The sequence below is a fragment of the Arabidopsis lyrata genome, assembly GCF_000004255.2.
Source record: "Arabidopsis lyrata subsp. lyrata unplaced genomic scaffold ARALYscaffold_5, whole genome shotgun sequence".
NCBI lineage: Eukaryota > Viridiplantae > Streptophyta > Magnoliopsida > Brassicales > Brassicaceae > Arabidopsis > Arabidopsis lyrata.
The window spans coordinates 404,209-431,432 of record NW_003302551.1 but is presented as its reverse complement, the minus strand read 5'-3'; the positions used below and the strand labels follow the sequence as shown (position 1 = coordinate 431,432).

The following is a 27,224-nucleotide window of genomic DNA, read 5'->3' as shown; positions in this document are numbered from 1 at the left end:
TTGTTATCATGGTTATAGTCAAAATCATCATCAGTAAATGATTTCTATGTTTGTCAATAGTTTTTTCGTGAGCCTGCAAAAAACCGTCAATTTTGCTCCTTTTTCGTTATCATTGTGATAGCCAAACTCATCAATCAGCAAACGATTTCTTGGTTTATCAAGATCTCTTTCATTAGACTATAGAAAGCCGTCAATTCATGTTCTCTTGTTTTGTTATCATGGTTATATAGCCAAACACATCAATGAGCAAATAATTTCTACGTTTATCAAGTTTTTTTTCCTAAGCTTGCAGAAAACCGTCAATTTTATTTAATATTTTTCGTTATTATAGTTATAGTCAATCTCATCAATCTGCAAATGATTTCTATGTTTATCAAGTTCTCTTTCATCGGATTGTAGAAAGCCGTCAATTTTGTCTCTCTTGTTTTGTTACCATGGTTATAGCAGCACTCATCAATGAACAAATAATGTTTACGTTTATCAAGGGCTCTTTCATTACGTTGCAGAAACCCATCAACTTTTTTTTTTAATCATGGTTATAGCCAAACTCATCATCAATAAATTATTTCTACGTTTGTCAATAGTTTTTTCGTGAGCCTATAGAAAACCGTCAATTTTGCTCCTTTTTCGTTATCATTGTTATAGCCAAACTCATCAATCAGCAAACGATTTCTAGGTTTATTAATATCTCTTTCATTAGACTATAGAAAGCCGTCAATTCTGGTTCTCTTGTTTTGTTATCATGCTTATATCCAAACACATCAATGAGCAAATAATTTCTACGTTTATCAAGTTATTTTTTTGAACTTGCAGAAAACCGTCAATTTTGTTCATTGTTTTCGTTATTATAGTTTTAGTCAAACTCATCAATCTGCAAATGATTTTATGTTTATCAAGTTCTCTTTCATCGGATTGCCAAAAGCCGTCAATTTTGTCTCTCTTGTTTTGTTATCATGGTTATAGCCACACTCATCAATGAGCAAAAAAATTTTACGTTTATCAAGGGCTCTTTCATTACGTTGTAGAAACCCATCAACTTTTTTTTTTTAATCATGGTTATAGCCAAACTCATCAATCAGCAAATGATATTTACGGTTATGAAGGGCATTTTTATAAAATTGCAGAAAACTGTCAATTTTACCCATTTTCCGTTATAATGTTTATAGCAAAACTCTTCAATTAGCAAATAATTTATACATTTATCAAGAGCTCCTTCATCAAATAGGATAAAACCGTCAATTTTGCTCTCTTGTTTTTTGCTATCCAAGTTATAGCCAAACTCACCATCAACAAATGATTTCTACGTTTATCAAGAACTTTTTCATGAGGCTGCATAAAACCTTCATTTTTGCTCTTCTTGTTTTTTTTTTTAATCATGATTATAAACTCATAAATCAGAAAATAATTTCTACGTTTATCAATATGTGTTTCATTAGGCTGTAAAAAACTGTTAGTTTTGCTCATTTTTTTTGTTATCATGGTTATAGCCTATCTCATCAAGCAGCAAATGATTTCTACGTTTATCAAGAGCTCTTTCATCATTCTGTAAAAACTTATCAATTTTGCTCAATTTCCGTTATAATGGTTATAGCAAAAAAATTCAATCAGCAAACGATTTCTACGTTTATCAAGAGCTCTTTCATGAGACTACAGAAAACCGTCAAATTTTCTCCTCTTTTTTGTTATAATGGTTATAGCCAAACTCATCATCAGTAAATGATTTTTACGTTTGTCAATAGTTTTTTCGTTATCATTGTTATAGCCAAACTCATCATTCAGCAAACGATTTCTAGGTTTATCAAGATCTCTTTCATCAGAATGTAAAAAACCGTCAATTTTTGGTCTCTTGTTTTGTTATAGCAAAACTAATAAATCTGTAAATAATTTTTACATTTTATCAAAAGCTCTTTATTAGGTTGCAGAAAACCGTCGATTTTGCTCCTCTTTTTTATTATTATCATGGTTATAGTTAAAGTTATCAATCAACAAACGATTTCTACGTTTATCAGGAAACACCTTCATCAGGCTACAAAAACCGCCAATTTTGCTCATTTTTTTGTTATTATTGTTATATCTAAACCCATTAATTAGCAAATGATTTCAACATTAATCAAGAGCTCTTTCATTAGGCTGCAGAGAAATTGTCTATTTTGCTTTTTTCGTTATAATTGTTATAACTCAACAATCAACAATTAATTTTTATGTTTATCAAGAGCTCTTTCATTAGTGAATAGAAAACCGTCAATTTTACTCAATTTTTTTTTTATACCGTGGCGATAGCCAAACTCATCAATCAGCAAATGATTTCTATGATAATCAACAGCTCTTTCATCAGGTTGTAGAAAACTTTCAGTTTTGCTCATTTTTTCATTAGAATGGTTATAGCCAAACTCATCAATCTGCAAATAATTTCTACATTTATCGAGAGCTCGTTCTTCAGTCTGCAGAAAACCGTTAATTTCCTCTTTTTTTTTGTTATCATGGTTATAGCCAAATTCATCATCAGCAAATATATTCTACGTTTATCATGTGATTTTTCATGAACCTAGAGAAAGACGTCAATTTTACTCTTCTTTTTTCGTTATCATGGTTATAGCCAAACTCATCATCATCTAATAATTTTTTACGTTTATCAAGAGTTTTTTCATGAGTCTGTAGAAAACCATCAATTTTGCTCTTTTTTTTGTTATCATTATTATAGCCTAAACTCATCAATCAACAAATGATTTCTACGTTTATCAAGATCTCTTTTAACAGAATGCAGAAAACCGTCAATTTTTGCTCTTTTGTTTTGTTATATCCAAACTAAAAAATCAGTAAATAATTTCAACATTTATCAAGAGGTCTTTATTAGGTTGCAGGAAACAGTCGATTTTGCTCCTTTTTTTTAATTATCATGGTTATAACCAAACTCATCAATCAACAAACAATTTCTAAGATTATTAGGAAACGCCTTCATTAGGCTACAAAAACCGTCAATTTTGCTTATTTTTTTGTTATTTTGTTATTATTGTAATATCCAAACTCATCAATCAACAAATGATTTATACATTTATCAAGAACTCTTTTATTAGGCTGCAGAAAAACTGTCTATTTTGCTTTTTTCGTTATCATTATTATAACTCAACAATCAACAAATCATTTTTACATTTATCAAGAGCACTTTCATTACACAGTTGAAAACCGTCAATTTTACTCAATTTTTTTTGTTTTCGTGGCAATAGCCAAACTCATCAATCAACAAATGATTTCTATGTTAATCAACATCTCTTTTATCAGGCTGTAGAAAACTTTCAGTGTTACTCATTTTTCGGTTATAGTGGTTATATACCCAAAATCATCAATCAGCAAATGATTTTTAAGTTTATAGAGAACTCATTCTTGAGATGGCAGAAAACCGTCAATATCCTCTTTTTTTGTTATCATGGTTATAGCCAAACTCATCATCAGCAAATAATTTCTACATTTATCATGTGATTTTTCATGAGCCTGGAGAAAAACGTCAATTTTGCTCTTCGTTCTTTGTTATCATGGTTATAGCCAAACTCTTCATCATCTAATGATTTTACGTTTGTCAAGAGTTTTTTTCAGGAGTCTGTTGAAAACCGTCAATTTTGCTCCTTTTTTCGTTATCGTTGTTATAGCCTAAACTCATCAATCAGCATATAATTTCTACGTTTATCAAGATTTCTTTCATCATAATGCAGAAAACCGTTAATTTTTGCTCTTTTGTTTTGTTATAGCCAAACAATAAATCAATAAATAATTTCTACATTTATCAAGAGCTCTTTATTAGGTTGCAGAAAACCGTCGATTTTACTCCTCTTTTTGTATTACCATAAATTATAGTCAACTCATCAATCAGCAAACGATATCTACGTTTATCAGGAAACACCTGCATCAGGCTACAAAAACCGTCAATTTTGCTCATTTTTTTTGTTATTATAGTTACATCCAAACTCATCAATCAGTAAATAATCTCTACATTTATCAAGAACTCTTTCATTCGGCTGCAGAAAAACTGTTTATTTTGCTTTTTTCGTTATCATTGTTATAACTAAACAATCAGCAAATAATTTTTACGTTTATCAAGAGTTCTTTCATTAGACAGTAGTACACCGTCAATCTTACTCAACTTTTTTTGTTATCATGGCGATAGACAAACTCATCAATCAACAAATAATTTCTATGTTAATCAACAGCTCTTTCATCAAGCTGTAGAAAACTTTCAGTTTTGCTCATTTTTCCGTTATAGTGGTTATAGCCAAACTCATCAATCAGCAAATAATTTTTACGTTTATCGAGAGCTCGTTCATTATACTACAGAAACCCGTCAATTTCCTCTCTTTTTGCTATCATGGTTATAGCCAAACTCATCATCAGCAAATAACTTTTATGTTTATCATGTGATTTTTCATGAGCTTGGAGAAAACCGTCAATTTTTTATTCGTTTTTTTGTTATCCTGGTTATAGTCAAACTCATCATCCGCAAATAATTTCTACGTTGCGCACCAACAAAATTAAATGATTTCTACGTTTATTAAGAGCTTTTTCATGAGGCTGTAGAAAACCGTCAATTTTGCTAATTTTTTTTATATTATTGTTATAGCCAAACTTATTAATCACTAAATGTTTACAATGTTTATCAAAAACTCTTTCATCAGACTGCAGAAAACCGTCAATTTTGCACTTCTTGTTTATTTTTATTATGGTTATAGCCAAACTCATCAATGAGCAAATGATTTCTACATTTATTAAGAGCTCTTTCATCAGGCTGCAGAAAACAATCTATTTTGCTCATTTTTTTGTAATAATTTTTATAACCAAACTCTCCATTGATCAAGAATTTCGATTTTTGAGAAGTATTATGATCATCCAATAAAAAGGGTTTCAACTTTTTCAAATGAACGATTTGAAGACCTATTGATTCTAACAACTGATTGCAGAGTTGATCGTTCGGACCTTTCAATTCATAGATGTGGATCTCAGAAAAGGTTTTCATAATTTTTTTGTTCTTTTTTACGAACTTTTTAATCAATTCAAGATTTCTACATTAATTAAGAGCTCTTTCATCACACAGATGAAAACCATCAATTTTACACCTCTGTTTTTTTTTGTTATCATGGTTACAGTCAAACTCATCAGTCAGCAAATGTTTTCTACGATTATTAAGAACTCTTTCATCAAGCTAGAGAAAACCGACCATTTTGTTACTTTTTCGTTATAATAGTTATAGCAGAACTTTTCAATCAGCAAATGATTTTTAGGTTTATCAAGAGCTCTTTCATCATATTGTAGAAAACTGTAAATTTTGCTTTATTTTTTGTTATTATTGTTATAGTGAAACTCATCAATCAGCAACTGATTTATACATTTATCAAGAGCTCTTTCTTCAGGTTACAGAAAACTGCAAATTTTGCTCTTTTTTTTTCGTTATCATTTTTATAACCAAACTCATCAATCAACAAATGATTTCTACGTTTATCAAGATCTTTTTCATGAGTCTGTAGAAAGCCGTCAACTTTGTCTCTCTTGTTCTTTTATCATGGTTATAGTCAAACTCATTAATGAGCAAATAATTTTTACGTTTATAAGAGCTCTTACATTTTCCTGCAGAAAACCGTCACTTTTGCTCCTTTTTTTTTGTTATCATGGTTATAGTCAAACTGATTAATCAGCAAATAATTTCTACGTTTAATAAGATCTCTTTCATCGGACTATAGAAAACCGTCAATTTTGCTCTCTTTTTTTTGTTATCCTGGTTATAGCCAAACTCATCATCAACAAATGATTTATACGTTTATCAAGAGCTTTTTCATGAGGGTGCATATAAACATCATTTTTGCTCTTCTTGTTGTTTTTTTATCATGGTTATAAACTCATATATCAGAAAATAATTTCTCCATTTATCAACAGGTGTTTCATTAGGCTGTAAAAAACAGTTAATTTCGCTCATTTTTTTGTTATCATGGTTATAACTTATCTCATCAAGCAGCAAATGATTACTACGTTTATCACGAGCTATTTCATCATGCTGTAAAAACTTATCAATTTCGCTCATTTTTCCGTTATAATTGCTATAGCAAAACTTTTCAATCAGTAAACGATTTCTATATTTATCAAGAACTCTTTCATCAGGCTGTAGAAAACTACAAATTTTGCTTTTTTCGTTATCATTTTTATAACTAAACTCATCAATCAACAAATAATTTCTACGTTTATCAAGAGCTTTTTAATGAGTCTACAGAAAACTGTCAATTTTGCCCTTTTTCATTATAATTGTTACAGCCAAACTCATCAATTAGCAAATGATTTATACGTTTATCAAGATTTCTTTCATCAGACTGCAGAAAACAATGAATTTTGGTTCTCTTCTTTTGTTATCATGATTATATCTAAACTCATCATCAGCAAATAATTTCTACGTTTATCAAGTTTTTTTCATGAGCTTGCAGAAAACTGTCGATTTTGTTCATTATTTTTTGTTATTATTGTTATAGTCAAACTCATCAATCTGCAAATGATTTATACGTTTATCAAGTTCTCTTTCATCGGATTACAGAAAGCCGTCAATTTTGTCTCTCTTGTTTTGTTATTATGGTTATAGCCACACTCATCAATAAGCAAATAATTTTTACGTTTATCAAGGGCTCTTTAATTACATTGCAGAAATCCATCAATTTTTTTTTATCATGGTTATAGCCAAACTCATCAATAAGCAAATGATATTTACGGTTATCAAGGGCATTTTTATAAAGTTGCAGAAAACCGTTAATTTTACCTATTTTTCCGTTATAATGGTTATAGCAAAACTCTTCAATTAGAAAATGGTTTAGTCAAATTTTTCTCTTTTTTTGTTATCGTGGTTATAGCCAAATTCATCATCAACAAATGATTTCTACGTTTATCAAGAGTTTTTTCATGAGACTTCATAAAACCATCATTTCTGCTCTTCTTGTTTTTTTTTTTTTTTATTATGGTTATAAACTCATAGATCATAAAATAATTGCTACGTTTATCAAAAGTTGTTTCATTAGGCTGTAAAAAAACCGTTAGTTTCGCTCATTTTTTTGTTATCGTGGTTATAGCCTACCTCATCAAGCAGCAAATGGTTTCTACATTATCAAGAGTTCTTTCATCATGCTATAAAAACTTATCAATTTTGCTTATTTTTCTGTTATAATGGTTATAGCAAAACTTTTCAATCAGCAAACGATTACTAAAATTTATCAAGAGCTCTTTCATCAAGCTGTAGAAAATTACAAATTTTGCTCTTTTTCTGTTATCATTTTTATAACCAAACTCATCAATCAACAAATAATTTCTACGTTTATCAAGAGCTTTTTCATGAGTTTGTAGAAAACTGTTAATATTGCTCTCTTTTGTCATTATAAATGTTACATCCAAACTCATCAATCAGCAAATGATTTATACGTTTATCGAGATATTTTACATCAGACTACAGAAAACAGTCAATTTTGGTTCTCTTGTTTTAGTATCATGATTATAGCCAAACTCATCATCAGCAAATAATTTCTATGTTTATCAAGTTCTTTTTCATGAGCTTGCAGAAAACCGTCAATTTTGTTCATTAATTTTCGTTGTTATTGTTATAGTCAAACTCATCAATCTGCAAATGATTTCTACGTTTATCAAGCTCTATTTCATCGGATTGCAAAAACCCAACAATTTTGTCTCGCTTGTTTTGTTATCATGGTTATAGCCAAACTCTTCAATCAACAAATGATATTTACGGTTATCAAGGACATTTTTATAAAGTTGCAGAAAACCGTCAATTTTACCCATTTTTCCGTTATAATGGTTATAGATAAACTCTTCAATTAACAAATGATTTATATATTTCTCAAGAGCTCTTTCATCAGACAGGAGAAAACTGTCAATTCTGTTCTCTCTCTTTTTTTTATCCTGGTTATAGCCAAACTTATCATCAACAAATGATTTTTACGTTTATCAAGAGATTTTTCATGAGACTGCATAAAACCATCATTTTTGCTCTTCTTGTTTTTTTTATTATGGTTATAAACTCATAAATCAGAAAATAATTTCTACGTTTATTATTAGGCTGTAAAAAACCCGTTAGTTTCGCTCATTTTTTTGTTACCGTGGTTATAGCCTATCTCATCAAGAAGCAAATTATTTCTACGTTTATCAAGAGCTCTTTCATCATGCTGTAGAAACTTATCAATTTTGCTCATTTTTCCGTTATAATGGTTATAGCAAAACTTTTCAATCAGCAAACGATTTCTACGTTTATTAAAAGCTCTTTCATGAGACTACAGAAAACCGTCAAATCTTCTCCTCTTTTTTTGGTTATCATGATTATAACCAAACTCATCATCATCAAATGATTTCTCCCTTTGTCAATAGTTTTTTCGTGAGCCTGCCGAAATCCGTCAATTTTGCTCCTTTTCCGTTATCATTGTTATATCCAAACTCATCAATCAGCAAACGATTTCTAAGTTTATCAAGATCTCTTTCATTAGACTGTAGAATGTCTATTTACAAAATGTCTAACAAAATGTCTATTTACTCTAATTTATAATTAGTATATCCTAATTTCATATTTTAGTTATATAAATCAAAAATTTTAATATCATAATGATGCACCCAATCAAAGTTTTCAAATCTTAACATATAATTTTTCTGTACAAAATTGCTTTTAAAATGTTTTAGATATTTTTTTGATAGAGATAAATGGCAAGTTTAACCATTATCGTTTTCACAAATAAAGAATCAAAATTTTTATATAACTATAATCTAAAACACTAAATATTTCCAATCATTATTTCCTTTCAAAATCAACGATATTTTAATTAAAAAAATAAATCAAAATAAAATTAAATGCTTCTATTTTTAGATAAAAATAAAAAATTTATATATTTGGTATTATCATAATTCTTCTAAAAGGTAATATAACTATAAAATGGTTTAACTATTTTGTAAACAACTTAGTATAATTTCAATAGATTTACGTTGAGGACAAAGTTTCTTAAAACTTTTCTATTTCGTTTATTGCACATAATTCATAGGTTTACCTTTTTGTCAAGAAGAGCAACATACATTTGCTAATTAAATCGTTTTAAATTATTAAATTTAGTGACGAATTTTTTAATTAAATTTAGTATGATAATGTAAGAAGAATATGTTATCGGATTCTTTATTATCTTCGCAAAAGAAAATTATAAAAGTCACGTACAAAATTTTAAACTTACCATTGGACACAAAGAATGATTTCATCACGATTAGAAATACTTCCTCTTCTTTTTGTTATTCGTTTTCAAATATAATAGGAACTTTTTATAAAGATCAATATTGACAAACAAATTTTAATATACCTAAACTAAGAAAAGATAGAGCCAAAAAAAAACATACTTGCTTTATAAACTTTAATAAGAAAAGATAAATGAAACTAAAACTTGTGAAGTTTCATCCACATCTTCGCCATCATCATCTTCTGTGTCTTTGACACTTTGTATACACTTTTTTGTTCTTCTTCGCTTACATCTTCATCCCCCTATTCTTCTCTTGCATCGTATTTGTGTTCTAGTTCTTCTCCATCTTTGTTTCACCATAATAGTGTTAAGTTTTTTCCATAATTATATTTATCCCATCGCTTTTTCTTATTGTTGTAGTTTCGTTGAGTCTGACCCCTCTTTCATTTCTACATTTTCTTATGCTTTTTTGTTGTTATTTATGTTTTCGAGTATTACAAAAAGCAGAACAAACTTAATAGAACATAACGATCTCATATAGATTTGGTTAGAAAATTAGAATTTAAATACCCTTTTTGTGTTGAACCTCTCCATGGAAACTTTTTTCTCTCTTTTTGTGAAGTCCTTGTTCTCTTAGTCTCAGTTTCTCTAATAGTAATCATAGATTGGACAATCGCTTGAAAACATACTAAAACACATCACGATAAAACTAATATAGAAAATAGAAATAAAACTAATATAGATACAAAAAAGTTTTTTCATAGAAAATAGAAATCAACCTTGTCAAAGTTGATGTTCATTGTAGTGGTCATCTCATCTTTATACCTCTCGGTCTTTCTGGCCTTTTTTCCATGTTTTTGTGCGCTTATCTATATATATATTCAGGAGAAATACAAAGAAAAAATCAAGAGAGAGATAAGCAAAAGCAAAAGAACAATGTCCACTATAATCGAGAAGACGGGTGCAATACACTTCTGCTTCTGCGAATTTCTTGTGAGTTTTAAAATGTGTGGCAAGAAAAATTAAAGCCTCAAACTTGTTTGGTCCTTCTAATCCTTCAGCATCCATTCTCTCTAAATCCTTCTCGAAATAAAATGCAGCTTCTTCATTACGTCCAAGCTTCTGGTGAAGCTTGATTAAGTGATATTCCTTTTGTGTCAGTACAGTTCACAGCTCAATTGTAACACTTGATGGCCTCTTCAAGCATGTAAAGCTGTTCGGTTTGATAACATTTAGCCATGGCTATCCACAACCGAGAATCGTTTGGAAGAAAGAATATGGATTTGCGAAAATAGTAAAGTGCATAGAAAGGCATCCCCATCATCTCATATGCTTGTCCTAACCCATACCAAGCTCGATAATCACAAGGGTTTATATCAACAGCTCGTCGATATGCATCAATGGCAGCATGCGTGTTCTTCATCTCAACATATTCATGGCCCATAAGAGTCCACGCCGATAAATACTTGTTCAGTTTCAAAGCTCTCCGGAAGTACATAACTGCTTTCTCATGCTGGCCTTTTAAATTGTAGTAGTTGCTAATGATGCAGCAAGACTCAGGTCTGTACTTATCAGTCAAAACCACCTTATGTGCAAGGTAACTCAGCGCAGCACATGCTTCTTTTGCATACAGAACATAAGAATACAAATCCATATCTTCCATCCGATAGGGATCGTTTCTCAAATGTTCTCTAAACATGATTTCAACGTGGTCAAATTCCCTAAGACAATACTGAGCTTATGCAGTTTGAGCTTGGATGTAATTGCTAAAACTGAAAATACCTTGCAAATACTCGTACTTCGCCAAAGACCCAGTGTGCATTCTGAGTTCTTGATACGCATTGCCAAGAAAAAAACTCTTTCATCCAGTGATTGTTTAAATTAAGGCTATTCAAGATTTCAATCGAAGTACACAGAGACTGCAGCTCTGACCATGCACTCTAGTAGGAAATGGAATTTAACCTTGTCTTGATGCTTTTCGTTGTGATAGTCTTCATCTCACCACCTCTTGTTTTTCCCTGCTTTTTTTTTGTTTACTTATTGTACTTACAAAAATAAGACAATAAAAACACATGCATTAATATATCATATCATTAGAGTATGCATTTATATATACTTTTGATAGACAATGTATCCGAGAATTGAAACCGAACCTTTCCAACCCCTGGTGTTGGATCATGATCTGGATTGGAACTTGGAATCAAAAATTCACCAATTAAGTTACATGCACGCACACAAGTACACAACAATGAATTATCAAAGATAGTTCGGACCATGTAAAAGCCTGAGTATGTGCTAATAATGGTAATCATGTTTCATGAATCTATCCACTAATGATAGTTTATCAGAAAAAAAAAAAGACAAAAGGTATCAGTATGATGAATATATCTACTAATGATAGTTCATCAGAAAAAAAGACACCAAGATAACTTGTTACTAAACCTGGTTGGTTGTATTTGGCAAGACGCTCTGATCTGCAAGGAGCTCCGGTCTTGATTTGTCCTTGTTCATATAACAACATTACCAAGAGACTCCATATCATGACATGATTTGGAGAAGATACAATGGGATATTTCTTGATATATGATGTTGGGTTTTTGACTTACGGTTGACAAACCGACAGATAAGTCAGCAATGAATGTGTCCTCAGTGTCTCCACTATGGTGGCTAGCCATCACTCCCCAACCAGCTCTCTTTGACATCTTAACTGCCTCGATACTCTAGGTTACGGATCCAATTTGATTAATCTGTTCACTCATTCACCAAGGAGTTATTAACAATATTTCAAAGGATTTCAAATTGACCAATACCAGTCAAGAATATCTTGTGTGTGAGGATGTTACCTTCAATAGAACAGCATTGCAAGACCTTTCATTGATTGCCTTCTTAACTTTCTGCATATATATAAGAGTGTTAGAGACATAAGCATGTTAAGTAAGAGAGATAAAGTTCTAGAGGAAACGATTGATTAACAATGGCATACCTTGGGGTTGGTGACCAGCAAATCATCACCGACGATTTGAACTTTCTCGCCACATTCAACGGTCATTTCAACATAGTTCTCCCAGTCATCTTGGTCAAATGGGTCTTCAATGGATACATTAGGGTACTCTGAAACAAATGACTTGTACAAGTCCTTGAGAGCATCTCCAGAGATCTTTTGAGAACCATCGTTGTTCTGCAAATTCACAAATAGAGCAGCGGATAGATATTGAGAGCAATGTTCTTGATTTCTTCTCAAAGAGGTTCATGATTTGTAAAGAGATTGCTTTACCTCTTCTTTGAAGTTCAAGTCGTATTTCTTGTCTGATGAGTAGAACTCAGACGCAGCGACATCCATTCCAATGACAACCTTGCAAGTGTATCCGGCCTTCTCAATGGCAGTCTTAAGCAGTTCTAGACCTTCTTTGTTCTCCTGAATGTTTGGTGCAAAGTCACCTTAATCCCCAACGTTTGTTGCATCCTGACCGTACTTAATCACAGACTGAACATAGACATAAGAAAAACAGGATGAATTAGTCACATACAAGAAACGTGAGAACTTTCATGTTAACACGACAAGAAATTTTCAGATAAAGGAGTAACGACAAGAGACCTATTATTTTGACTATACATTTTTAAATCATAAATTATCATAGTATGAGCATCTCAGAGACCAAAACAATTCATGATTTACCTTCAAGTTGTAAACTTACACACCCATTTTCATGGCTTCCTTGAAAGATGAAGCTCCAACAGGGAGAATTATGAACTCCTGCATTGCAAGCTTGTTTCCTGCATGAGATCCACCGTTGATTACATTGAAGGCAGGAACTGGGAGCACAATCTTTGGGTTACCAGCAAGATTAGAAATGTGTTGCAGCAAGATACAGAGCAAAGAAAAGAGTTGAGATGACTTTGTACCATAAAACAAAATGACAATGTTTACCTCCTTTGTGTTGTCGTATATAATATAAAACCTAATTGTCTACCTCCTTTGTGTTGTCGTTCTCCATCCCTTTTCTATGGACTTGTCTCCTCTTTCTAGATATGTGGCATTAGATTGGAAACACAAAATATTAGGTCATACTAAAAAGAACACACAGCCGAAACATATATCGATCAAAGAGAGAAAATAAATATATAATTATCAACGAAAACATATCAGTCGAGATGGTGTTTTGCTTACTTGTTCATACAACTTTCACGGGTAACCTAGGAATCGACCAATAGAAACCAGAATTCATAATTTTTTTTGGATATTAGTTTTATTAAAGAAAACAACCGACCAATAGAAACCAGAATACAAATAACATCATAATCTACAAACTAATAGAATTATAAGAAAACGATTAATGTAAAAGATTACCTTATTCCTCCTTTTCATTGTTGAAGATGAAGATTTACTGAAAACAATAGAACACACGATTAGATATCTCAATTATTCTTTAATTCAAACAATCAAACATACGTACTATTTGAATAATAATCATCTCAACACGGCTAAACACAATTACTAAAAAGCTATATAAAAAAAACCATAATATACGTAAACCATAATTACACAATTACGTAAAAAATATTCCATACGTACTATTTGCATATAAAAATATTTAATAGAACATAAAGAAACACAAACATTTAAATAGGTAAATAGATGTAAAATATACAAACCAAATCTATAGAAATACCTTTCCAAACCTCGTTCTGTTCTCATCAACACCACCTTCGTCCGAAAGCTTTGTCGATGGAACCTCCCACGTTCTACAAATCTGAAACACATAGCAAAGGTAAAAAATCAGCAAAACAATAAATCAACGAATTCATGCAAAAAATAAAACAAACAACAAAAAACATGCACACTACCTTTAAAGGACCATGAAAACAATATATGCATGACAAACAATTCGATTCATCAGAATCATAGTAGCTATATAAAAAAAACATAACGGTGAAACTATCTAATGAACACAGGAAAAAAACAATACCTAATTCTCTGGCCGATAACTATATATATAGCTTTAAAATTAGGGCAAACATCAATCATTATCTTAAGAAATCTAACTTTTTAATTAGAAACTAAATCAGAAAACTAACAAAAATGAATATTAACTACTAAGATATAGAATTATCCAAAAGATTAACAAATATATTGAACTTTTTAATTAGAAACAAAATCAGAAAACTAACAAAAACGAATTTTAACTGCTAAGTTATAGAATTATCCAAAAAATTAACAAATAAATTTAAGCTAAGATTCCATAATCATTAAAGTCGAGACATTATGACATCCGTATCCCCAACGATTACACTATAAAATAAAAAAAATTAAGGGTGATTAAGACTAATCATCACAAAACACGATTAGACTTATATACCCTTAACAATTAAGAACAAAAATTTTCGAATTGAGGGTGTTTAGGACATTATTATAGAGATCAACACATGATTAGACTTATATACCCCTAATTACGAAGAAGGAGAAATTTTGAGAAGAACAATTCATTAAGGGTGTTTAGGACAAATCATTCTAACTTTTATATATATAGAGACTAGGCTAATATGGTGCGTTTCTACTTCTCAATTAATTATTGTAGAGACTAGGCTAATATCCGCACAACGTGCGGGCTTTTCCATCCATAATTTGTTAGTTATAACAATTTACATTGATTGAATTAATTTAATAAATAATCCTTTTGGTGTTTTTTTCTTCTAATATTTATTTTGATGTATTCCTCTAACTCTCGGGTAAATAATTCATTCTATTTTTTGTTTTTTTAATATATGTTTAATTACATTGTTTAACACTTATTTACAATTACTTACCTTAAAAACAAATATATATATATATATATATATTTGGTTATCTATAAAATTATTTTAAATAAACGAAAAAGTAGTGTTGATATAGTATCTTATATTTGCATTAAAATAAATTATAGATTCATCTATATTCATTGTCACTAATCCTATATATATATTATAGTATATGAAAACATGAAATAAATTCTAATATCATATTATTTATTTTTATACGTTAATAAAATCTAACATTTAATTAAAATTCCATTGATTTTATGTTACACATAAGTTTAAAATTTATACAGCTAAATTTAAATAAATTAATTTTTATATGAGTTTGATATACTTTTGTAACTAATTAAATTGAATTTACTGAATTAATAAGTTAAATATGTCAATTTTCATATAAGCAAGAATTAATGCATTATTTAATAAAATAAAATAATAAATGTAATATGTTGTGACACATGGCACTCTCTCCATTGTTGACGTGGCGGAAAGATGGAGAGAGTTGGCCAACTTTTATATATATGATTTAATAATATGTTTTTTATTATAAGTGGAAAAAAAATCCTCGATATTATCAAAATATACCACCTACAAAAATGTTTTCGTATATCACATTAGTTCAAAAATTTCCAGCAATCTCATTTAAGAAGATTTTATAATAGTTTTTTACTTTTTTCGTTAATATTTTATGGCCTTTTTTAAAAGCAAATAGAATTATGTCTTTGAGAGAATTGTGTCTATGAATACTCGTAGAATGAAAAATTCGTATAATCAAATTATTTAACAATTGTGTTGATTGGATATATTTGGCGGAATGTAATACTACATCACCAATATATATATTTCTATCTAATAAACAAATAAATTTATTTAATGAATTTCAACATTAAGTATATAAAATTATATATAAGAATATCAAAAGTATATTATAAATTGTTAAAGTTGTGAAACTTTAAAATATTATTCGAAAAAGGGCATTTCTTTTGTTGTAAACAATTATTTTCTACTTATGCAATTTTTAATATTTTGCAAGTGTTTATTAATAATATAGATATGAGAAGTAAATATCAATCGGACCATTTTTTAGATTTTCATTGTTAACCATCCAATCTGTCCTCACATGTACGAATGCAAACACTACAAATCACGTCCTCGTGAGTTTTTCTTTTCGAAAATCAAATTTATCTCAACACGATTTTGATTTTTGTAGTTATATATGAATGTTCGCAAGTCACGAGTTTTACTTCATACGTTACATATGTAACAAACAAAGAATGTTAACATTGTTAATTTTTGTAAGGGACACAGTTTTTAATTGTAACTTTTCATGGGTTTGAACTTTGAACAATTTAATATTTAGAACAATCAAATAACTAATAAGGCTGATTCGTGTTCACTTTACGAAGTAAGCAATCAACGTATGTTACCTAACCAATTTAATACAGGTTTTGCAGGTCAATCATAATTTTTTTAATTTAATTTGATATTTGTTTAGCAAAAAATTTACTAGAGGAAGGGAACAATATCAAAACCATGTTGTTTCTAACCAAACCATCGTCGCTTCTTTAACCTTCTAGGGTTTATTTAAGCATCTTCGTTTCGAACCGATGAATTTTCGGATCATACATTCAAAACTCACAAACCATTCGTTCTCAAACAAATTTCGATTTGAATAAAATGCAGAAATGAAAAACAGAGCAAGAGCACAAACACGAATTGTTTTACAAATTCAACTTAATTGGTGTGATCAAGTATAATCAGATAGAGTGAACACATCCCAACTAAGAAAATTTATTTCTGCAGATTAATTAGAAGATAATCTCAAGAACTCCTGATATTTTTAATTTAATCAAGTTGACATCATGTAAATAGTAAACTAGAATTGGATCACATACTTCATGATCTAATTCTTGTTCCACACACAACAGTTCAAAATCATAATAGTTCCCTATAAAAAAAAATAAAAAAACAATTTGTGTGCAACAAAAATCACCAAATGCAATGGTTTCATAAATTTTCACACCAAAAAGGCCATCAAATCTCTAAAAAACAATTTATTAGAATACATATTTAAAATATATATATTTATAACTTAAGCATCCGCAATTTCATAAAAAAAAATCTTAGCTTTTTTCTTAGTCTTGAGTAAACCTAACTTATTCTTGAAATAATAATCAAATTCTTTGTAATCGAGAGTCTTTTGATCGAGATTTCACTAAAGAGATCTTGTTCATATCCCGAATCCCGAAGTTGATCCCCTATCCACATCTCATGTGTGGTCACTCTAATGGCTAGAACGTTGTTATATCAAAGGATTTTAGACGTATGTAGTTCCTTCGCAGCGCCATTTGTCGTCGATGCGCCGTCTGGTGTTACTGCGCCGTCTATCATCGATGCGCCGTCCGTCTGTCGTCGTTGTGCCTTCTGTCGTTGTGCGCCCACTGTCGTCGTCGCTGCTCCCACTGACGCTCTCGCTGTCGCCAGTATAGAGGAAACCAACATAATAAACATTTAGAAAAGTTAAATATAATTCATCTTAAGTTGAAAAATTATTTGTTTTTTTTTAAAAAAAAGTCAACTAAAATTTATATTTTTGGTTTGTATTATAGTTCTATAATGTTTCAAAACAACACTCTCATGCTCGGCTCAGTGTACGATCATAAACATAAAGACAAAAAAAAAAGAAATCGTAGGCGTCAGTACTTTGATTAATTGATTTTAGACAAGGCTTGCTTGATTCTTAGGCGTTTGAGTACTCCTCAACTCCTCTTTTCTTCTTCTTCATCTGATCGCAAAGACTTTTTGTGTAAAAAGTTGTACAAGTTACAACAAATTTCCTTTGACTTTTTAAAATAATAGGCTCTTTTGACTCTTTTTTTTAATGTGTTTCTTAATCATAAATTCGATAGGAGCCTGATAAATCTTAAAGTCAAGTTAAAAACTGTTTCGAATAATATAAACATTTTAATATATAAAAACATAATCTTGGTTAGTGAAAGAAAAAAAGTAATGCCATTATTAATAGAGAAATGAATTTACAATCTAAGAAATTGTTAGAGATTTGTAGTTTAATTTAGTCTTTTGTATTAATGCCAAGAAATAAGCTTTCTAATTAAAGCTATATGGATCCTAACTCTGATTCCTACCTTCAGCTGAGCTTCAGATTTTGCAGCTCGATCAGCTATGGCAAGCTATATAGTGTTTAATGTTTTATTGAACTGCAATTACTTGTTTTTGATTTAAACTTGACCCGATTTGACCAAAACCAACTTTTGACCCGACCCAACATCTACTATACATTTTTGCAGCAGTTTTTGGGGTACCCAAATCGGGTCAAGTTTGTTTAATTTTGACCCGGAAATCTTCAATCGGATCTTTCCTTAAATTTTGGCAAAATTAAAAAACGAAAATAATTAATAAAATCTAAAATATATATACTTTCTCAACTAATTACTATATTTAAACGCTTTATTTATGGTATATTCTCCACGATTTTTATAGATAAAGAAATCAAATATGATGATTTAATGCTAATATAACAAATTTGCACTAATTTCCTAAAACCTCTCTACCTAATTTAAACATAAATATATGATTCTTATTTCACTTTTATTTGATCTTATATTTATATTATTTTAAATTATTATAAAATATATAAATAGTTAGTAAATTTTAGTTTTTTTTTTTCTGCATATGTTACAATTCAAATTTTTTAAAACGGACATATATTACTCAATCGATGAATAAAAATATGTGTGTAATCTATATTAACATTTTTAAGAACAAATTGAGCATTTAATCATGTCGTTATTTTATTCAGACCCGAAATTGAGTCATTCGGATCTTTCTTTAATTTTTACAATTATCTAAAATGGGACAGTATATCACGGGTGAAATCCTAATTAGTATTTTAAGATACAATTATAAATTGTTTTTACGGGTTGGTCCAAAAACACACACTAATTTAAAAATATACATGGAAACTATTTGAAAGCAACTTTCAAATTCACTCGAATTATATGACATTTAAATAAAAGTGTTATTAAAAAAATAACAAAATGATGTTTAATTTCATTTTAGATTATATGGTTGGACGGGTTTGGGTCAATATTAATACGAGACAATATACCACAGGTGAAATCCTATAAATAACAAATCAAAATACAATTATACAATCTTAAACACTAAACAAAACAAATACAACTTAAATTTTTTATTTTAGATACAACGCATGTGACCCGCGGTATACAACAAAAAATATTATACATAATAAATTCATCAATTTATAAAAATAAAAAAATCAAATAATTAACCCGCGGTGTCATATCCTAGTAATAAACAAAAACAAAGAGAAAAACGAAAAACGAATGGGCTTTGACTGTTTCCACCAGCCCATCGGATTATCTGCTTGGAGAAGTTCTTGCCGAAAAAGAGTTAAGCTTTGACCATGGTCGCTTCGCTTCTTACTTCTTTTAGGGTTTAAGCCTCTCCCGTTTGATGTTTGAAAAACTTGTTTCCTTTCGAATCGTCTGAAGAATCCCATGTCCATGAATGGTCAAAGAAGCTCTTCAATTTCTCTCTCGGCTGAGAAAATCCTCGAATCTCCCAGACCCAGTCACTTGTAACAAGCATATTCATCAGCTAATCAATTCCAATTGCGGCGCTCTCTCTCTCAAATTCTTAGCTTACTTAGTCTCCAGAGGTTACGCTCCTCATCGTTCTTCATTCAATTCGGTCGTATCTTTTGTTTGTAAATTAGGGCAAGTTAAATTCGCTGTAGATATCGTCCACTCGATGCCTAGATTCGGGTGTGAACCAGATGTTATATCTTATAACTCTCTCATTGATGGGCATTGTAGAAATGGCGATATTAGAAGTGCTTGTTTGGTTTTAGAGAGTTTAAGAGCCTCTTATGGGTTTACCTGCAAGCCTGACATAGTTAGTTTTAATACTTTGTTTAATGGGTTTAGCAAGATGAAGATGTTAGATGAGGTTTTTGTGTATATGGGTGTTATGTTGAAGTGTTGTTCGCCGAATGTTGTTACTTATAGTACTTGGATCGACATGTTCTGCAAATCCGGGGAGTTGAAGTTGGCGTTGAAGAGTTTTAACTGTATGAAGAGAGATGCTTTATTTCCAAATGTGGTTACTTTCACTTGTTTGATTGATGGGTACTGTAAAGCCGGGGACTTGGAGGTTGTGGTTTCGTTATACGAGGAAATGAGGCGCGTTCGGATGTCTTTGAATGTTGTCACTTATACTGCTTTGATAGATGGTTTCTGCAAGAAAGGGGAAATGCAGAGAGCTGGGGGAATGTATTTGCGGATGCTCGAGGATAGAGTTGAGCCAAATTCTCTTGTATACACAACAATTATCAATGGGTTTTTTCAGAGAGGAGATTCTGATAATGCCATGAAGTTTCTGGCCAAAATGCTCAATCAAGGGATGAGACTTGATATAACAGCTTACGGCGTAATCATATCAGGCCTTTGCGGTATTGGTAAACTAAAGGAGGCAACAGAGATTGTAGAAGATATGGAGAAAGGTGATTTAGTTCCTGACATGATGATTTTTACTACAATGATGAATGCATATTTTAAATCCGGGCGCATGAAGGCTGCAGTTAACATGTACCACAAATTAATTGAGAGAGGCTTTGAGCCAGATGTTGTAGCTCTTTCGACTATGATCGATGGGATTGCGAAGAATGGACAACTACATGAAGCTATATCTTATTTCTGTACAGAGAAAGCTAATGATGTTATGTACACCGTGCTTATTGATGCTTTGTGCAAAGAAGAAGACTTTATAGAAGTTGAGAGATTGTTTAGCAAAATTTCAGAGGCTGGACTTGTTCCAGATAAGTTCATGTACACTTCTTGGATAGCTGGTTTGTGTAAGCAAGGGAATTTGGTGGATGCGTTTAAGTTAAAAACCAAAATGGTTCAAGAGGGCCTTGAGCTGGATTTGTTTGCGTACACAACATTGATTTATGGGTTAACTAGCAAGGGTTTGATGGTTGAGGCTAGACAAGTTTTCGATGAAATGTTGAGAAGCGGAGTATGTCCTGATTCGGCTGTTTTTGATCTATTGATTAGAGCATATGAAAAGGAGGGAAACATGACCACTGCTTCGGATTTGCTTCTCGATATGCAAACAAGAGGGCTTGCAAGAGCAGTAAGTGATGCGGATTGCAGCAAACAATGTGACAATGAAGTGAGCTGTTCTTGAACTTACTCATGATTTGAGCTATGAGCATCAGGAGCTGTTGTATTCTCAAATATGGGCAAATATAGTAAAGTGCATTTGTAAAGTGTGATCTTTTACATTTAAAAATGGATGCTTTTAACAAAAGATACATAATTTTGATATAAGTATATACAGAAGCTTTTTAATTGAGGAAATGGAATCTGTTTCCATATGTGCAGAATCTTACTCCCTCTACTTAGTTGGGTTTAGTCTTCAAGATTGATCAGTGGTTCCTTTAAGGATGTTGTATTTGCAGAGAGGACATGTTGCTCTCATCTTAAGCCATTTAACGATACAGGTCGAATGAAAATGGTGGTTACAAGGAAGATCATGAAGCTCTGCACCATCCTCGTATGAGCTCAGACATATGCAACAGTCCTGTTAAAAAAAATCAAGCAGAAACCTTTGAAACTTCGTAAAAGCAGAGTTTGTAAGTAACAAATTGTTGTAATGATAGATTGGCTTTTACCGCATCCTCAGCAAGCAGTGTTCTTTCAGTTGCTAAGCATAAGCCATTTGTTGGTATAGGAACCATTTTACCAGGTCCGGTAATGTTCTTCTCGTTGCTATGGAAAGCCTTAAATTTGTACAGTGGAAGAACACCGAGCTCAGCCTCTGATACTCCTTCCTGTATAACCCGCAAGAAAAGGCGTTTATAAGTTCTTTAAAGTAGTAATCTTTTGAGACAACAAAAGTCGATGATAGGCTTCAGACCGTTCCTGCAACGGCATAAAGAAGGGCGATTATGCAAGGAAGACAGCAGCAGAGAGCTATTCCAACAAGGCAAGCCAAAACAACACAGAAAATAGCAAAGAAGACATCAATCGCCAGAAAAATCACCGACAACCTGCAAAAAACCCGTAAGATTTGTGAAACACACAAAGCAATTCTTGTTTTTGAATGAGCAATATGATAAATCTGTTACCAATAAAGATTAGGAGCTTCTCCTAAAAGCTTATCACCACCTTCAACAACCCAGTAGAATCCAATTATCCACCATATGAATGATATCACTGTGTTTATTGACTCGCATCTTTTCGCAAAACTGATTACAAAATCCATCAAATCATAATCATAATCATAAAACCATGAAAAATTTGAGATTTAATCATCAAACCTGTAAGTTGTTGAATTGTCACTGTCTTGTTCGTAATCATACACACTGTAATCTTCATGGTCACCAGACTCCAAATCCCTAGCTCTACGCGTTGTGTTTCTTCTCCAATACTCAGACCAAACCAAAACCACATGGATCAAACACTGTAACCCATACCCACAGATCCAAACCCTAATTGGTTCATTAGGTCTTTCTTCAACGGTACCGACAAGCATAACCGCCGACGCAAGCACTAAAGCAGCGTTCCATAGTATATCAGCAGCAACTACAGGCTTCGAGTAACCCCAATCGATCCGTCTCTCCTCAAGAGCACGCGCCGCCGTTTCTCTAACCAGCATCGACGGTGCACGGTGACCGGTGATCCGTCCTAATAGAACGGCGAGAGCTGTAGGTCTGGCTGATGATGAAGAAGAAGAAGAAGAAGAAGATCCGTCGTGACGTGGACGGAGTAGCGGCGCATGTTGATCACGCGCCGCCGTGGAATCTGAAGAAGACATCAGTTTCTTCTTCTATGGAACTAACGAAGAGAACAATTGAGATTCTTCTTTTTCCCTCTCTCCTCTAGAAAACGCTAAGCCATGGCGGACAGTTTTTAAAAATTGTTTTAATTAAATAATTTAGGATTTAAGTATTTAACTAAACGAGATTAATTCTTAATTAACATTGATAATTTAGACAGAGTCAGTATTACTCAGTGTTCAAGAAAGCGCTAGGCGCTAAGCGGGCGGTGACCCAATGCCTAGCGCCTAGAACGCCTAATCGAAGCCTAGGCGATTTTTTAGGCGGTTTAGACGTTTATAACATAAAACATAATAAATATAATATCATATATAAAATTTATATAAAATATCTAATAAAACAAAAAATTATGAAATTATAAACAAAAACTAGATAAAACATTTAATTGATTTTATATATTAAACAATATATGAATATTTATAACTATATATATATATATATAAATAAAACTCTAATTGAAATTGAAAAAATACATTAAACAAGATCTATGTAATTTTAGACGGTCAAGGCGGTTATCTAGGCGTCGCATGAGAGCCTAGCGCCTAGTCGGGGCCTAGGCGACCGCCTAGACCGCTTTTTAGAACACTGGTATTACTATAATAATCACCTTTGACCTTCGGGTAATTTACTAATTAGCTACAAATTGGCGCTAAAAAATGGTCTAAATTTATTACTAAGATAAAAAAAAGTTTACATAAATATTAGAACGCCGACAACATAACGACAAAACTTGTGTGATCCAGAGAGTTACCACAACTTCGATTTCATATGTTTTGTTTCATTACATTGATGACTTCCCAACCAAGTTCTAAATCAGCAGCAGACCAGTTGCAACAAAAGAACACGACAGCTTCACTACTACTACTTATATCTCTTCTATGCACACACTTGTCTTTCAGACACAAAGTTCCCTTGAAAGATCCAATCTGCAAACAGTTTTCAGATTCATGGATCTGAGCACCAGACACTGTCTTCAAGATCTTTTCAGACAATTGTTTGATCAGATCAGCATCATTATCTGATTCTCCCTTGACTTTCACAGGACAACAATAAGCCAAAGAGACCACATGGTTTTTCTCATGTAACACCTCAGAGACTTCATCTTGGTGAACTATCTTTGCCTTTTTGCTCTTCTCTATGACCAAAACGCCGTCTGCTGTTCTCTGGTCTGTAACACGGAGCTGAGTAGAGTTTGAGAATTTGAAATTCGGGCTGGAGCAGCTTTTAAGGAACATATCAGAAGCGTTTGCTTTTATATAAGTGGTTGAAGCTACTGAAACTGTTTCGCCATTGGCAGGGACGAAACAGGGGATGTCAAGCTCTGAGGTTATCTTATCCTTAAGAATCATCATGCTGGGTTTTTCGCCGTGCACGAGTACAACGTTCTTTGGGGAAAGGAACTTTGTGAGATCCATTATTCCTTTTGCATCTGTGTGAGGACTGAATGCCACTTGATGTATCTGATAACAACAGAATCAACAAGACATATTAGTCTGAATTGGATGCATCGCTGTTTACTTGTAAAGTTCACTCAACTTTTGTGAGAATCAGAAGAAAGAGTATACAAACCTTGCAACGGACATCGACCTTGGTGCCATTGTAGAGATCAACCGTCGTGGGTTTACCAGACATCAGTTTGTGCCCAACTGTTCCAGCCACAGAGTATCTGTCAAAAACGGATCCATAAAGGGGATGAAACGAGATACAATTTTGTGTTAGATGCTATGCTAGGAAAAAAATGAATTGCTAATAAAGGGGGAACACAATAGGTATAGTACCCGGGCAAGGCAACAAGATTCAGGGGAGATGGAGCCCAATGCTTGAACACTTCAAGTGAGAAGCCAGCACAAAGCATACCGGGTGTGGCAAAGAGAACACATGGCCCAGGAGCATGTATAAGAGACCGATCAAAATCTTTAACTGCAGAATGAGAAGGTAGGAGTTAGAAATCAAGCAGAGTTGCAGAACTAAGGTAGTTGATAAGAACTAAGATAGTAGTACTGATCAAGTATAGAACCACTAGTTTACAAAGTTTTTATCCTTATTTTTCAAGCACTGCAAAGTCTCGGTTCCATTTGAATAAAATTCATCTTCAACGTTCTAAAGTTATCTGCAAATGTTAGTCAGCATACCATTCTTAAAGTCAAATGGGTTATGTGTATTGTGCTTCTCTTTAACATTCTGGCTTGTCCAGCTGATGAGCATTTTGTAATACATATTTGCTTGGATGGTCAAACCTGAAAAAAAAAAAAAACAAATTGATCTTTAGAAACAGCAATTTTCAGAAGATAAAGATCTGCAGAATTCTTTTCAAATGAGGATTGGGGGTGATTTGCCAGACCTGATGAGAAGTATATCGGAACCTTTATATTCATGCGCTCCCAGTAATCATCGAGCAGCATGCAGAGTTCCTGAACAAGGAAACGCAATTGTCAATGAGACATAAGAGAAGCACAGACAAGTTTAAGTAACTGACTTGTTTCAAAGCTATCACAGGGAGCATATTCTGTAAAAAGACAGACCTGAGCCCTTCCAAGAGCAAATGAAGGAATCAGCGCCTTCCCTCCGCCAGCAACACATTTATGAACCTGGAAGAGTTTTCTGAGATATCAGAAAATTACCAAATGAAAACTTAAGCCTTTCCTAAAGGGGGTATATTGATCAGGAACAAGCCAAAAGTGATGCCGCAATTATAATCAAAAACCATTTAAGAACAAATTTAGAAACCATGTGTCAATAGCTACAAGTAGACATACAGCTTGAAGAAACTCTCTCTCCCGGGGATATTTTGAGCCACGAATGGTAGTTGCATATGTGGACCTGACACACATAGTCAAACATACATCAGATATACTTGTTCTTTCTAAGTTTGTTGAAAAATACCAGCGAACAAGTTTGTATTTGTTTTCCATACTCTGATATGAGAAGATCCAACTGGAGTCTGTCAATTTTAGCTGCTCCTAGATGTCTATCTGTCGTCATGTTGTAATCTCCAGTGTACACAATCGCTGCATCTCCCACCTTTGCATAAACCATCACTGCTCCAAGGACCTTATGATCATTACAAAAGAAGCTTTAAGAAATATAGAAACTCAGAATATAACAAACTTAGAAGGAAGTCCAAAGAAGTTCTCTAAAACCAGAACGAATGTCTTACATGCCCTGCGTAATAGGCACGGATTTGAAGATCTTCGTCAACCTGAATTGTTTGCTTCAAATCTATTGCAATTACTACATAAAAAAAAACAAAAGGAAGCCAAGATATGGACACTGAATGTGAATTTACGAAGCAAGTCACACATTCATCAACCAGATGAAACAAGTTCGTGCACAAAGACCTCAAATGAACTAAATCCAATATTCAAGTACCTTTCTTCATGCAGTTTGCGATATGGGCAGTGGTGAACAGCTCATCCTCACCTCTTCTATCAACCATCACTCTTCGGTAGTCCTCAAGCATTAATGGAGACAAAGCCTTTGTGGGATACTACAAAAGAGACAAATCAAAGTAAACAGCATGTACCTTACAAAAACAAGTCACTCAAACATTTCATCGAACACCTTGAGGACGATATAACTCACCGACATATAAATCGGGCCATTGTACCCACAAACTTCCGTGAAGTAAGGAAGCGCTCCAACATGATCCATATGGCTATTGACACTCGAAAACACACACAATTAGAACCCATACGATCCCACAAAAACTTTTTAAAAATGACTTGAGGGGACAGATTCTGGGCGTGAAGAATCAATACAAGTGAGTGATGATGATACAAGAGATCGCGTTATCAAAATCACCGGATTTAGAGACGAGAGAAAAATCTGGGTAACGATTGTGATCATCGCAGCCCATATGCATCCCACAATCGAACATTATCCTTTTACCATTAATCGTCACTACTACGCAGCTCTTTCCAATCTCTTGTCCAGCACCTGGAAACAACGCAAAAATAAGAACACGAAACTTTGAAGAAGCTAAGAAAGAAGAAGAAAAAGAAAAAATTGTTACCGAGTACGAGACAATCGATCGCCATGGCTGAGATGTTAGTGAAGAAACTAAAACACAAAATTGAGCAACTTTTTTGAGTCTTCAATGGACAAAATTATCGTATTCGTTCGAATCAGAACACGAATTCAAGTGACCGGAGAAAATTTTGAAGAGAGTTAGGTCGACAAACGAATTTGAATGGCGGCAAAGTGTTCAGTGACATCGGAACCGTTCCTAAGTCATACACGTGTCTGAAATCCAACTGTTGATGTTTTGTGGTATGAAGCCCAATAACAGTTATTCTCACGGCCCATTAGTTTTAAAA

General features: G+C 32.4%; 4 protein-coding genes, 1 long non-coding RNA gene and 1 pseudogene across 6 annotated transcripts; 1 reads left to right on the top strand and 5 right to left on the bottom strand.

The window, feature by feature from the left end:
* Positions 1-10,156: 10,156 nt before the first annotated feature.
* LOC9311157 (anaphase-promoting complex subunit 8) lies at positions 10,157-10,898 on the bottom strand. Its single transcript, XM_002875043.2, has one exon. The coding sequence runs from the start codon at positions 10,894-10,896 to the stop codon at positions 10,408-10,410; it is 489 nt and encodes a 162-aa protein (XP_002875089.2). The 5' UTR covers positions 10,897-10,898; the 3' UTR covers positions 10,157-10,407.
* Positions 10,899-12,148: 1,250 nt separating this feature from the next.
* LOC9312843 lies at positions 12,149-13,459 on the bottom strand (annotated as a pseudogene).
* A 121-nt stretch (positions 13,460-13,580) lies between these two features.
* LOC110228591 lies at positions 13,581-14,125 on the bottom strand. The gene is made up of 3 exons (XR_002332063.1): positions 14,079-14,125; positions 13,904-13,984; positions 13,581-13,618 (listed from the first exon to the last, which is right to left on the bottom strand). It is a non-coding gene; the product is annotated as an uncharacterized LOC110228591 (long non-coding RNA).
* Positions 14,126-19,452: 5,327 nt separating this feature from the next.
* Positions 19,453-21,373, top strand: LOC9311156 (pentatricopeptide repeat-containing protein At2g01740). Its single transcript, XM_002876727.2, has one exon. It carries the CDS (start codon positions 19,575-19,577, stop codon positions 21,252-21,254), a length of 1,680 nt encoding a protein of 559 aa, XP_002876773.1. The 5' UTR covers positions 19,453-19,574; the 3' UTR covers positions 21,255-21,373.
* Positions 21,297-23,000, bottom strand: LOC110228673 (E3 ubiquitin protein ligase RIE1). The gene is made up of 5 exons (XM_021026660.1): positions 22,390-23,000; positions 22,198-22,317; positions 21,987-22,119; positions 21,742-21,900; positions 21,297-21,650 (listed from the first exon to the last, which is right to left on the bottom strand). Exons 1-5 carry the CDS (start codon positions 22,884-22,886, stop codon positions 21,486-21,488), a joined length of 1,074 nt encoding a protein of 357 aa, XP_020882319.1. The 5' UTR covers positions 22,887-23,000; the 3' UTR covers positions 21,297-21,485.
* A 585-nt stretch (positions 23,001-23,585) lies between these two features.
* Positions 23,586-27,203, bottom strand: LOC9312841 (cleavage and polyadenylation specificity factor subunit 3-II). Of its 2 annotated transcripts, XM_021026655.1 has the most exons (13): positions 26,921-27,203; positions 26,667-26,844; positions 26,491-26,563; positions 26,278-26,395; positions 26,066-26,139; positions 25,823-25,959; positions 25,665-25,728; positions 25,431-25,496; positions 25,250-25,319; positions 25,041-25,145; positions 24,687-24,828; positions 24,478-24,574; positions 23,586-24,368 (listed from the first exon to the last, which is right to left on the bottom strand). In XM_021026655.1, exons 1-13 carry the CDS (start codon positions 26,943-26,945, stop codon positions 23,673-23,675), a joined length of 1,845 nt encoding a protein of 614 aa, XP_020882314.1. In that variant the 5' UTR covers positions 26,946-27,203; the 3' UTR covers positions 23,586-23,672. The 2 variants fall into 2 exon arrangements, with proteins under 2 accessions (XP_020882314.1, XP_020882315.1); XM_021026656.1 differs by lacking the exon at positions 26,921-27,203 and having other exon boundaries at positions 26,710-26,794.
* Positions 27,204-27,224: the final 21 nt, after the last annotated feature.

What these genes read in the sequence shown, in the direction of transcription:
- LOC110228673 (XM_021026660.1), bottom strand. Translation starts at nt 22,886, where the DNA reads ATGTCTTCTTCAGATTCCACGGCGGCGCGTGATCAACATGCGCCGCTA. An exon ending in GAAGCTCCTAATCTTTATTG is followed by an intron (nt 22,120 to 22,197) that starts GTAACAGATTTA and finishes GGTTTTTTGCAG; the next exon opens with GTTGTCGGTGATTTTTCTGG. An exon ending in CACTGCTTGCTGAGGATGCG is followed by an intron (nt 21,651 to 21,741) that starts GTAAAAGCCAAT and finishes TTTTTTTAACAG; the next exon opens with GACTGTTGCATATGTCTGAG.
- LOC9311156 (XM_002876727.2), top strand. Translation starts at nt 19,575, where the DNA reads ATGGTCAAAGAAGCTCTTCAATTTCTCTCTCGGCTGAGAAAATCCTCG.
- LOC9312841 (XM_021026655.1), bottom strand. Translation starts at nt 26,945, where the DNA reads ATGGCGATCGATTGTCTCGTACTCG. An exon ending in GATCGATTGTCTCGTACTCG is followed by an intron (nt 26,845 to 26,920) that starts GTAACAATTTTT and finishes CGTTGTTTCCAG; the next exon opens with GTGCTGGACAAGAGATTGGA. An exon ending in TGTATCATCATCACTCACTT is followed by an intron (nt 26,564 to 26,666) that starts GTATTGATTCTT and finishes GAGTGTCAATAG; the next exon opens with CCATATGGATCATGTTGGAG.
- LOC9311157 (XM_002875043.2), bottom strand. Translation starts at nt 10,896, where the DNA reads ATGGAAGATATGGATTTGTATTCTTATGTTCTGTATGCAAAAGAAGCA.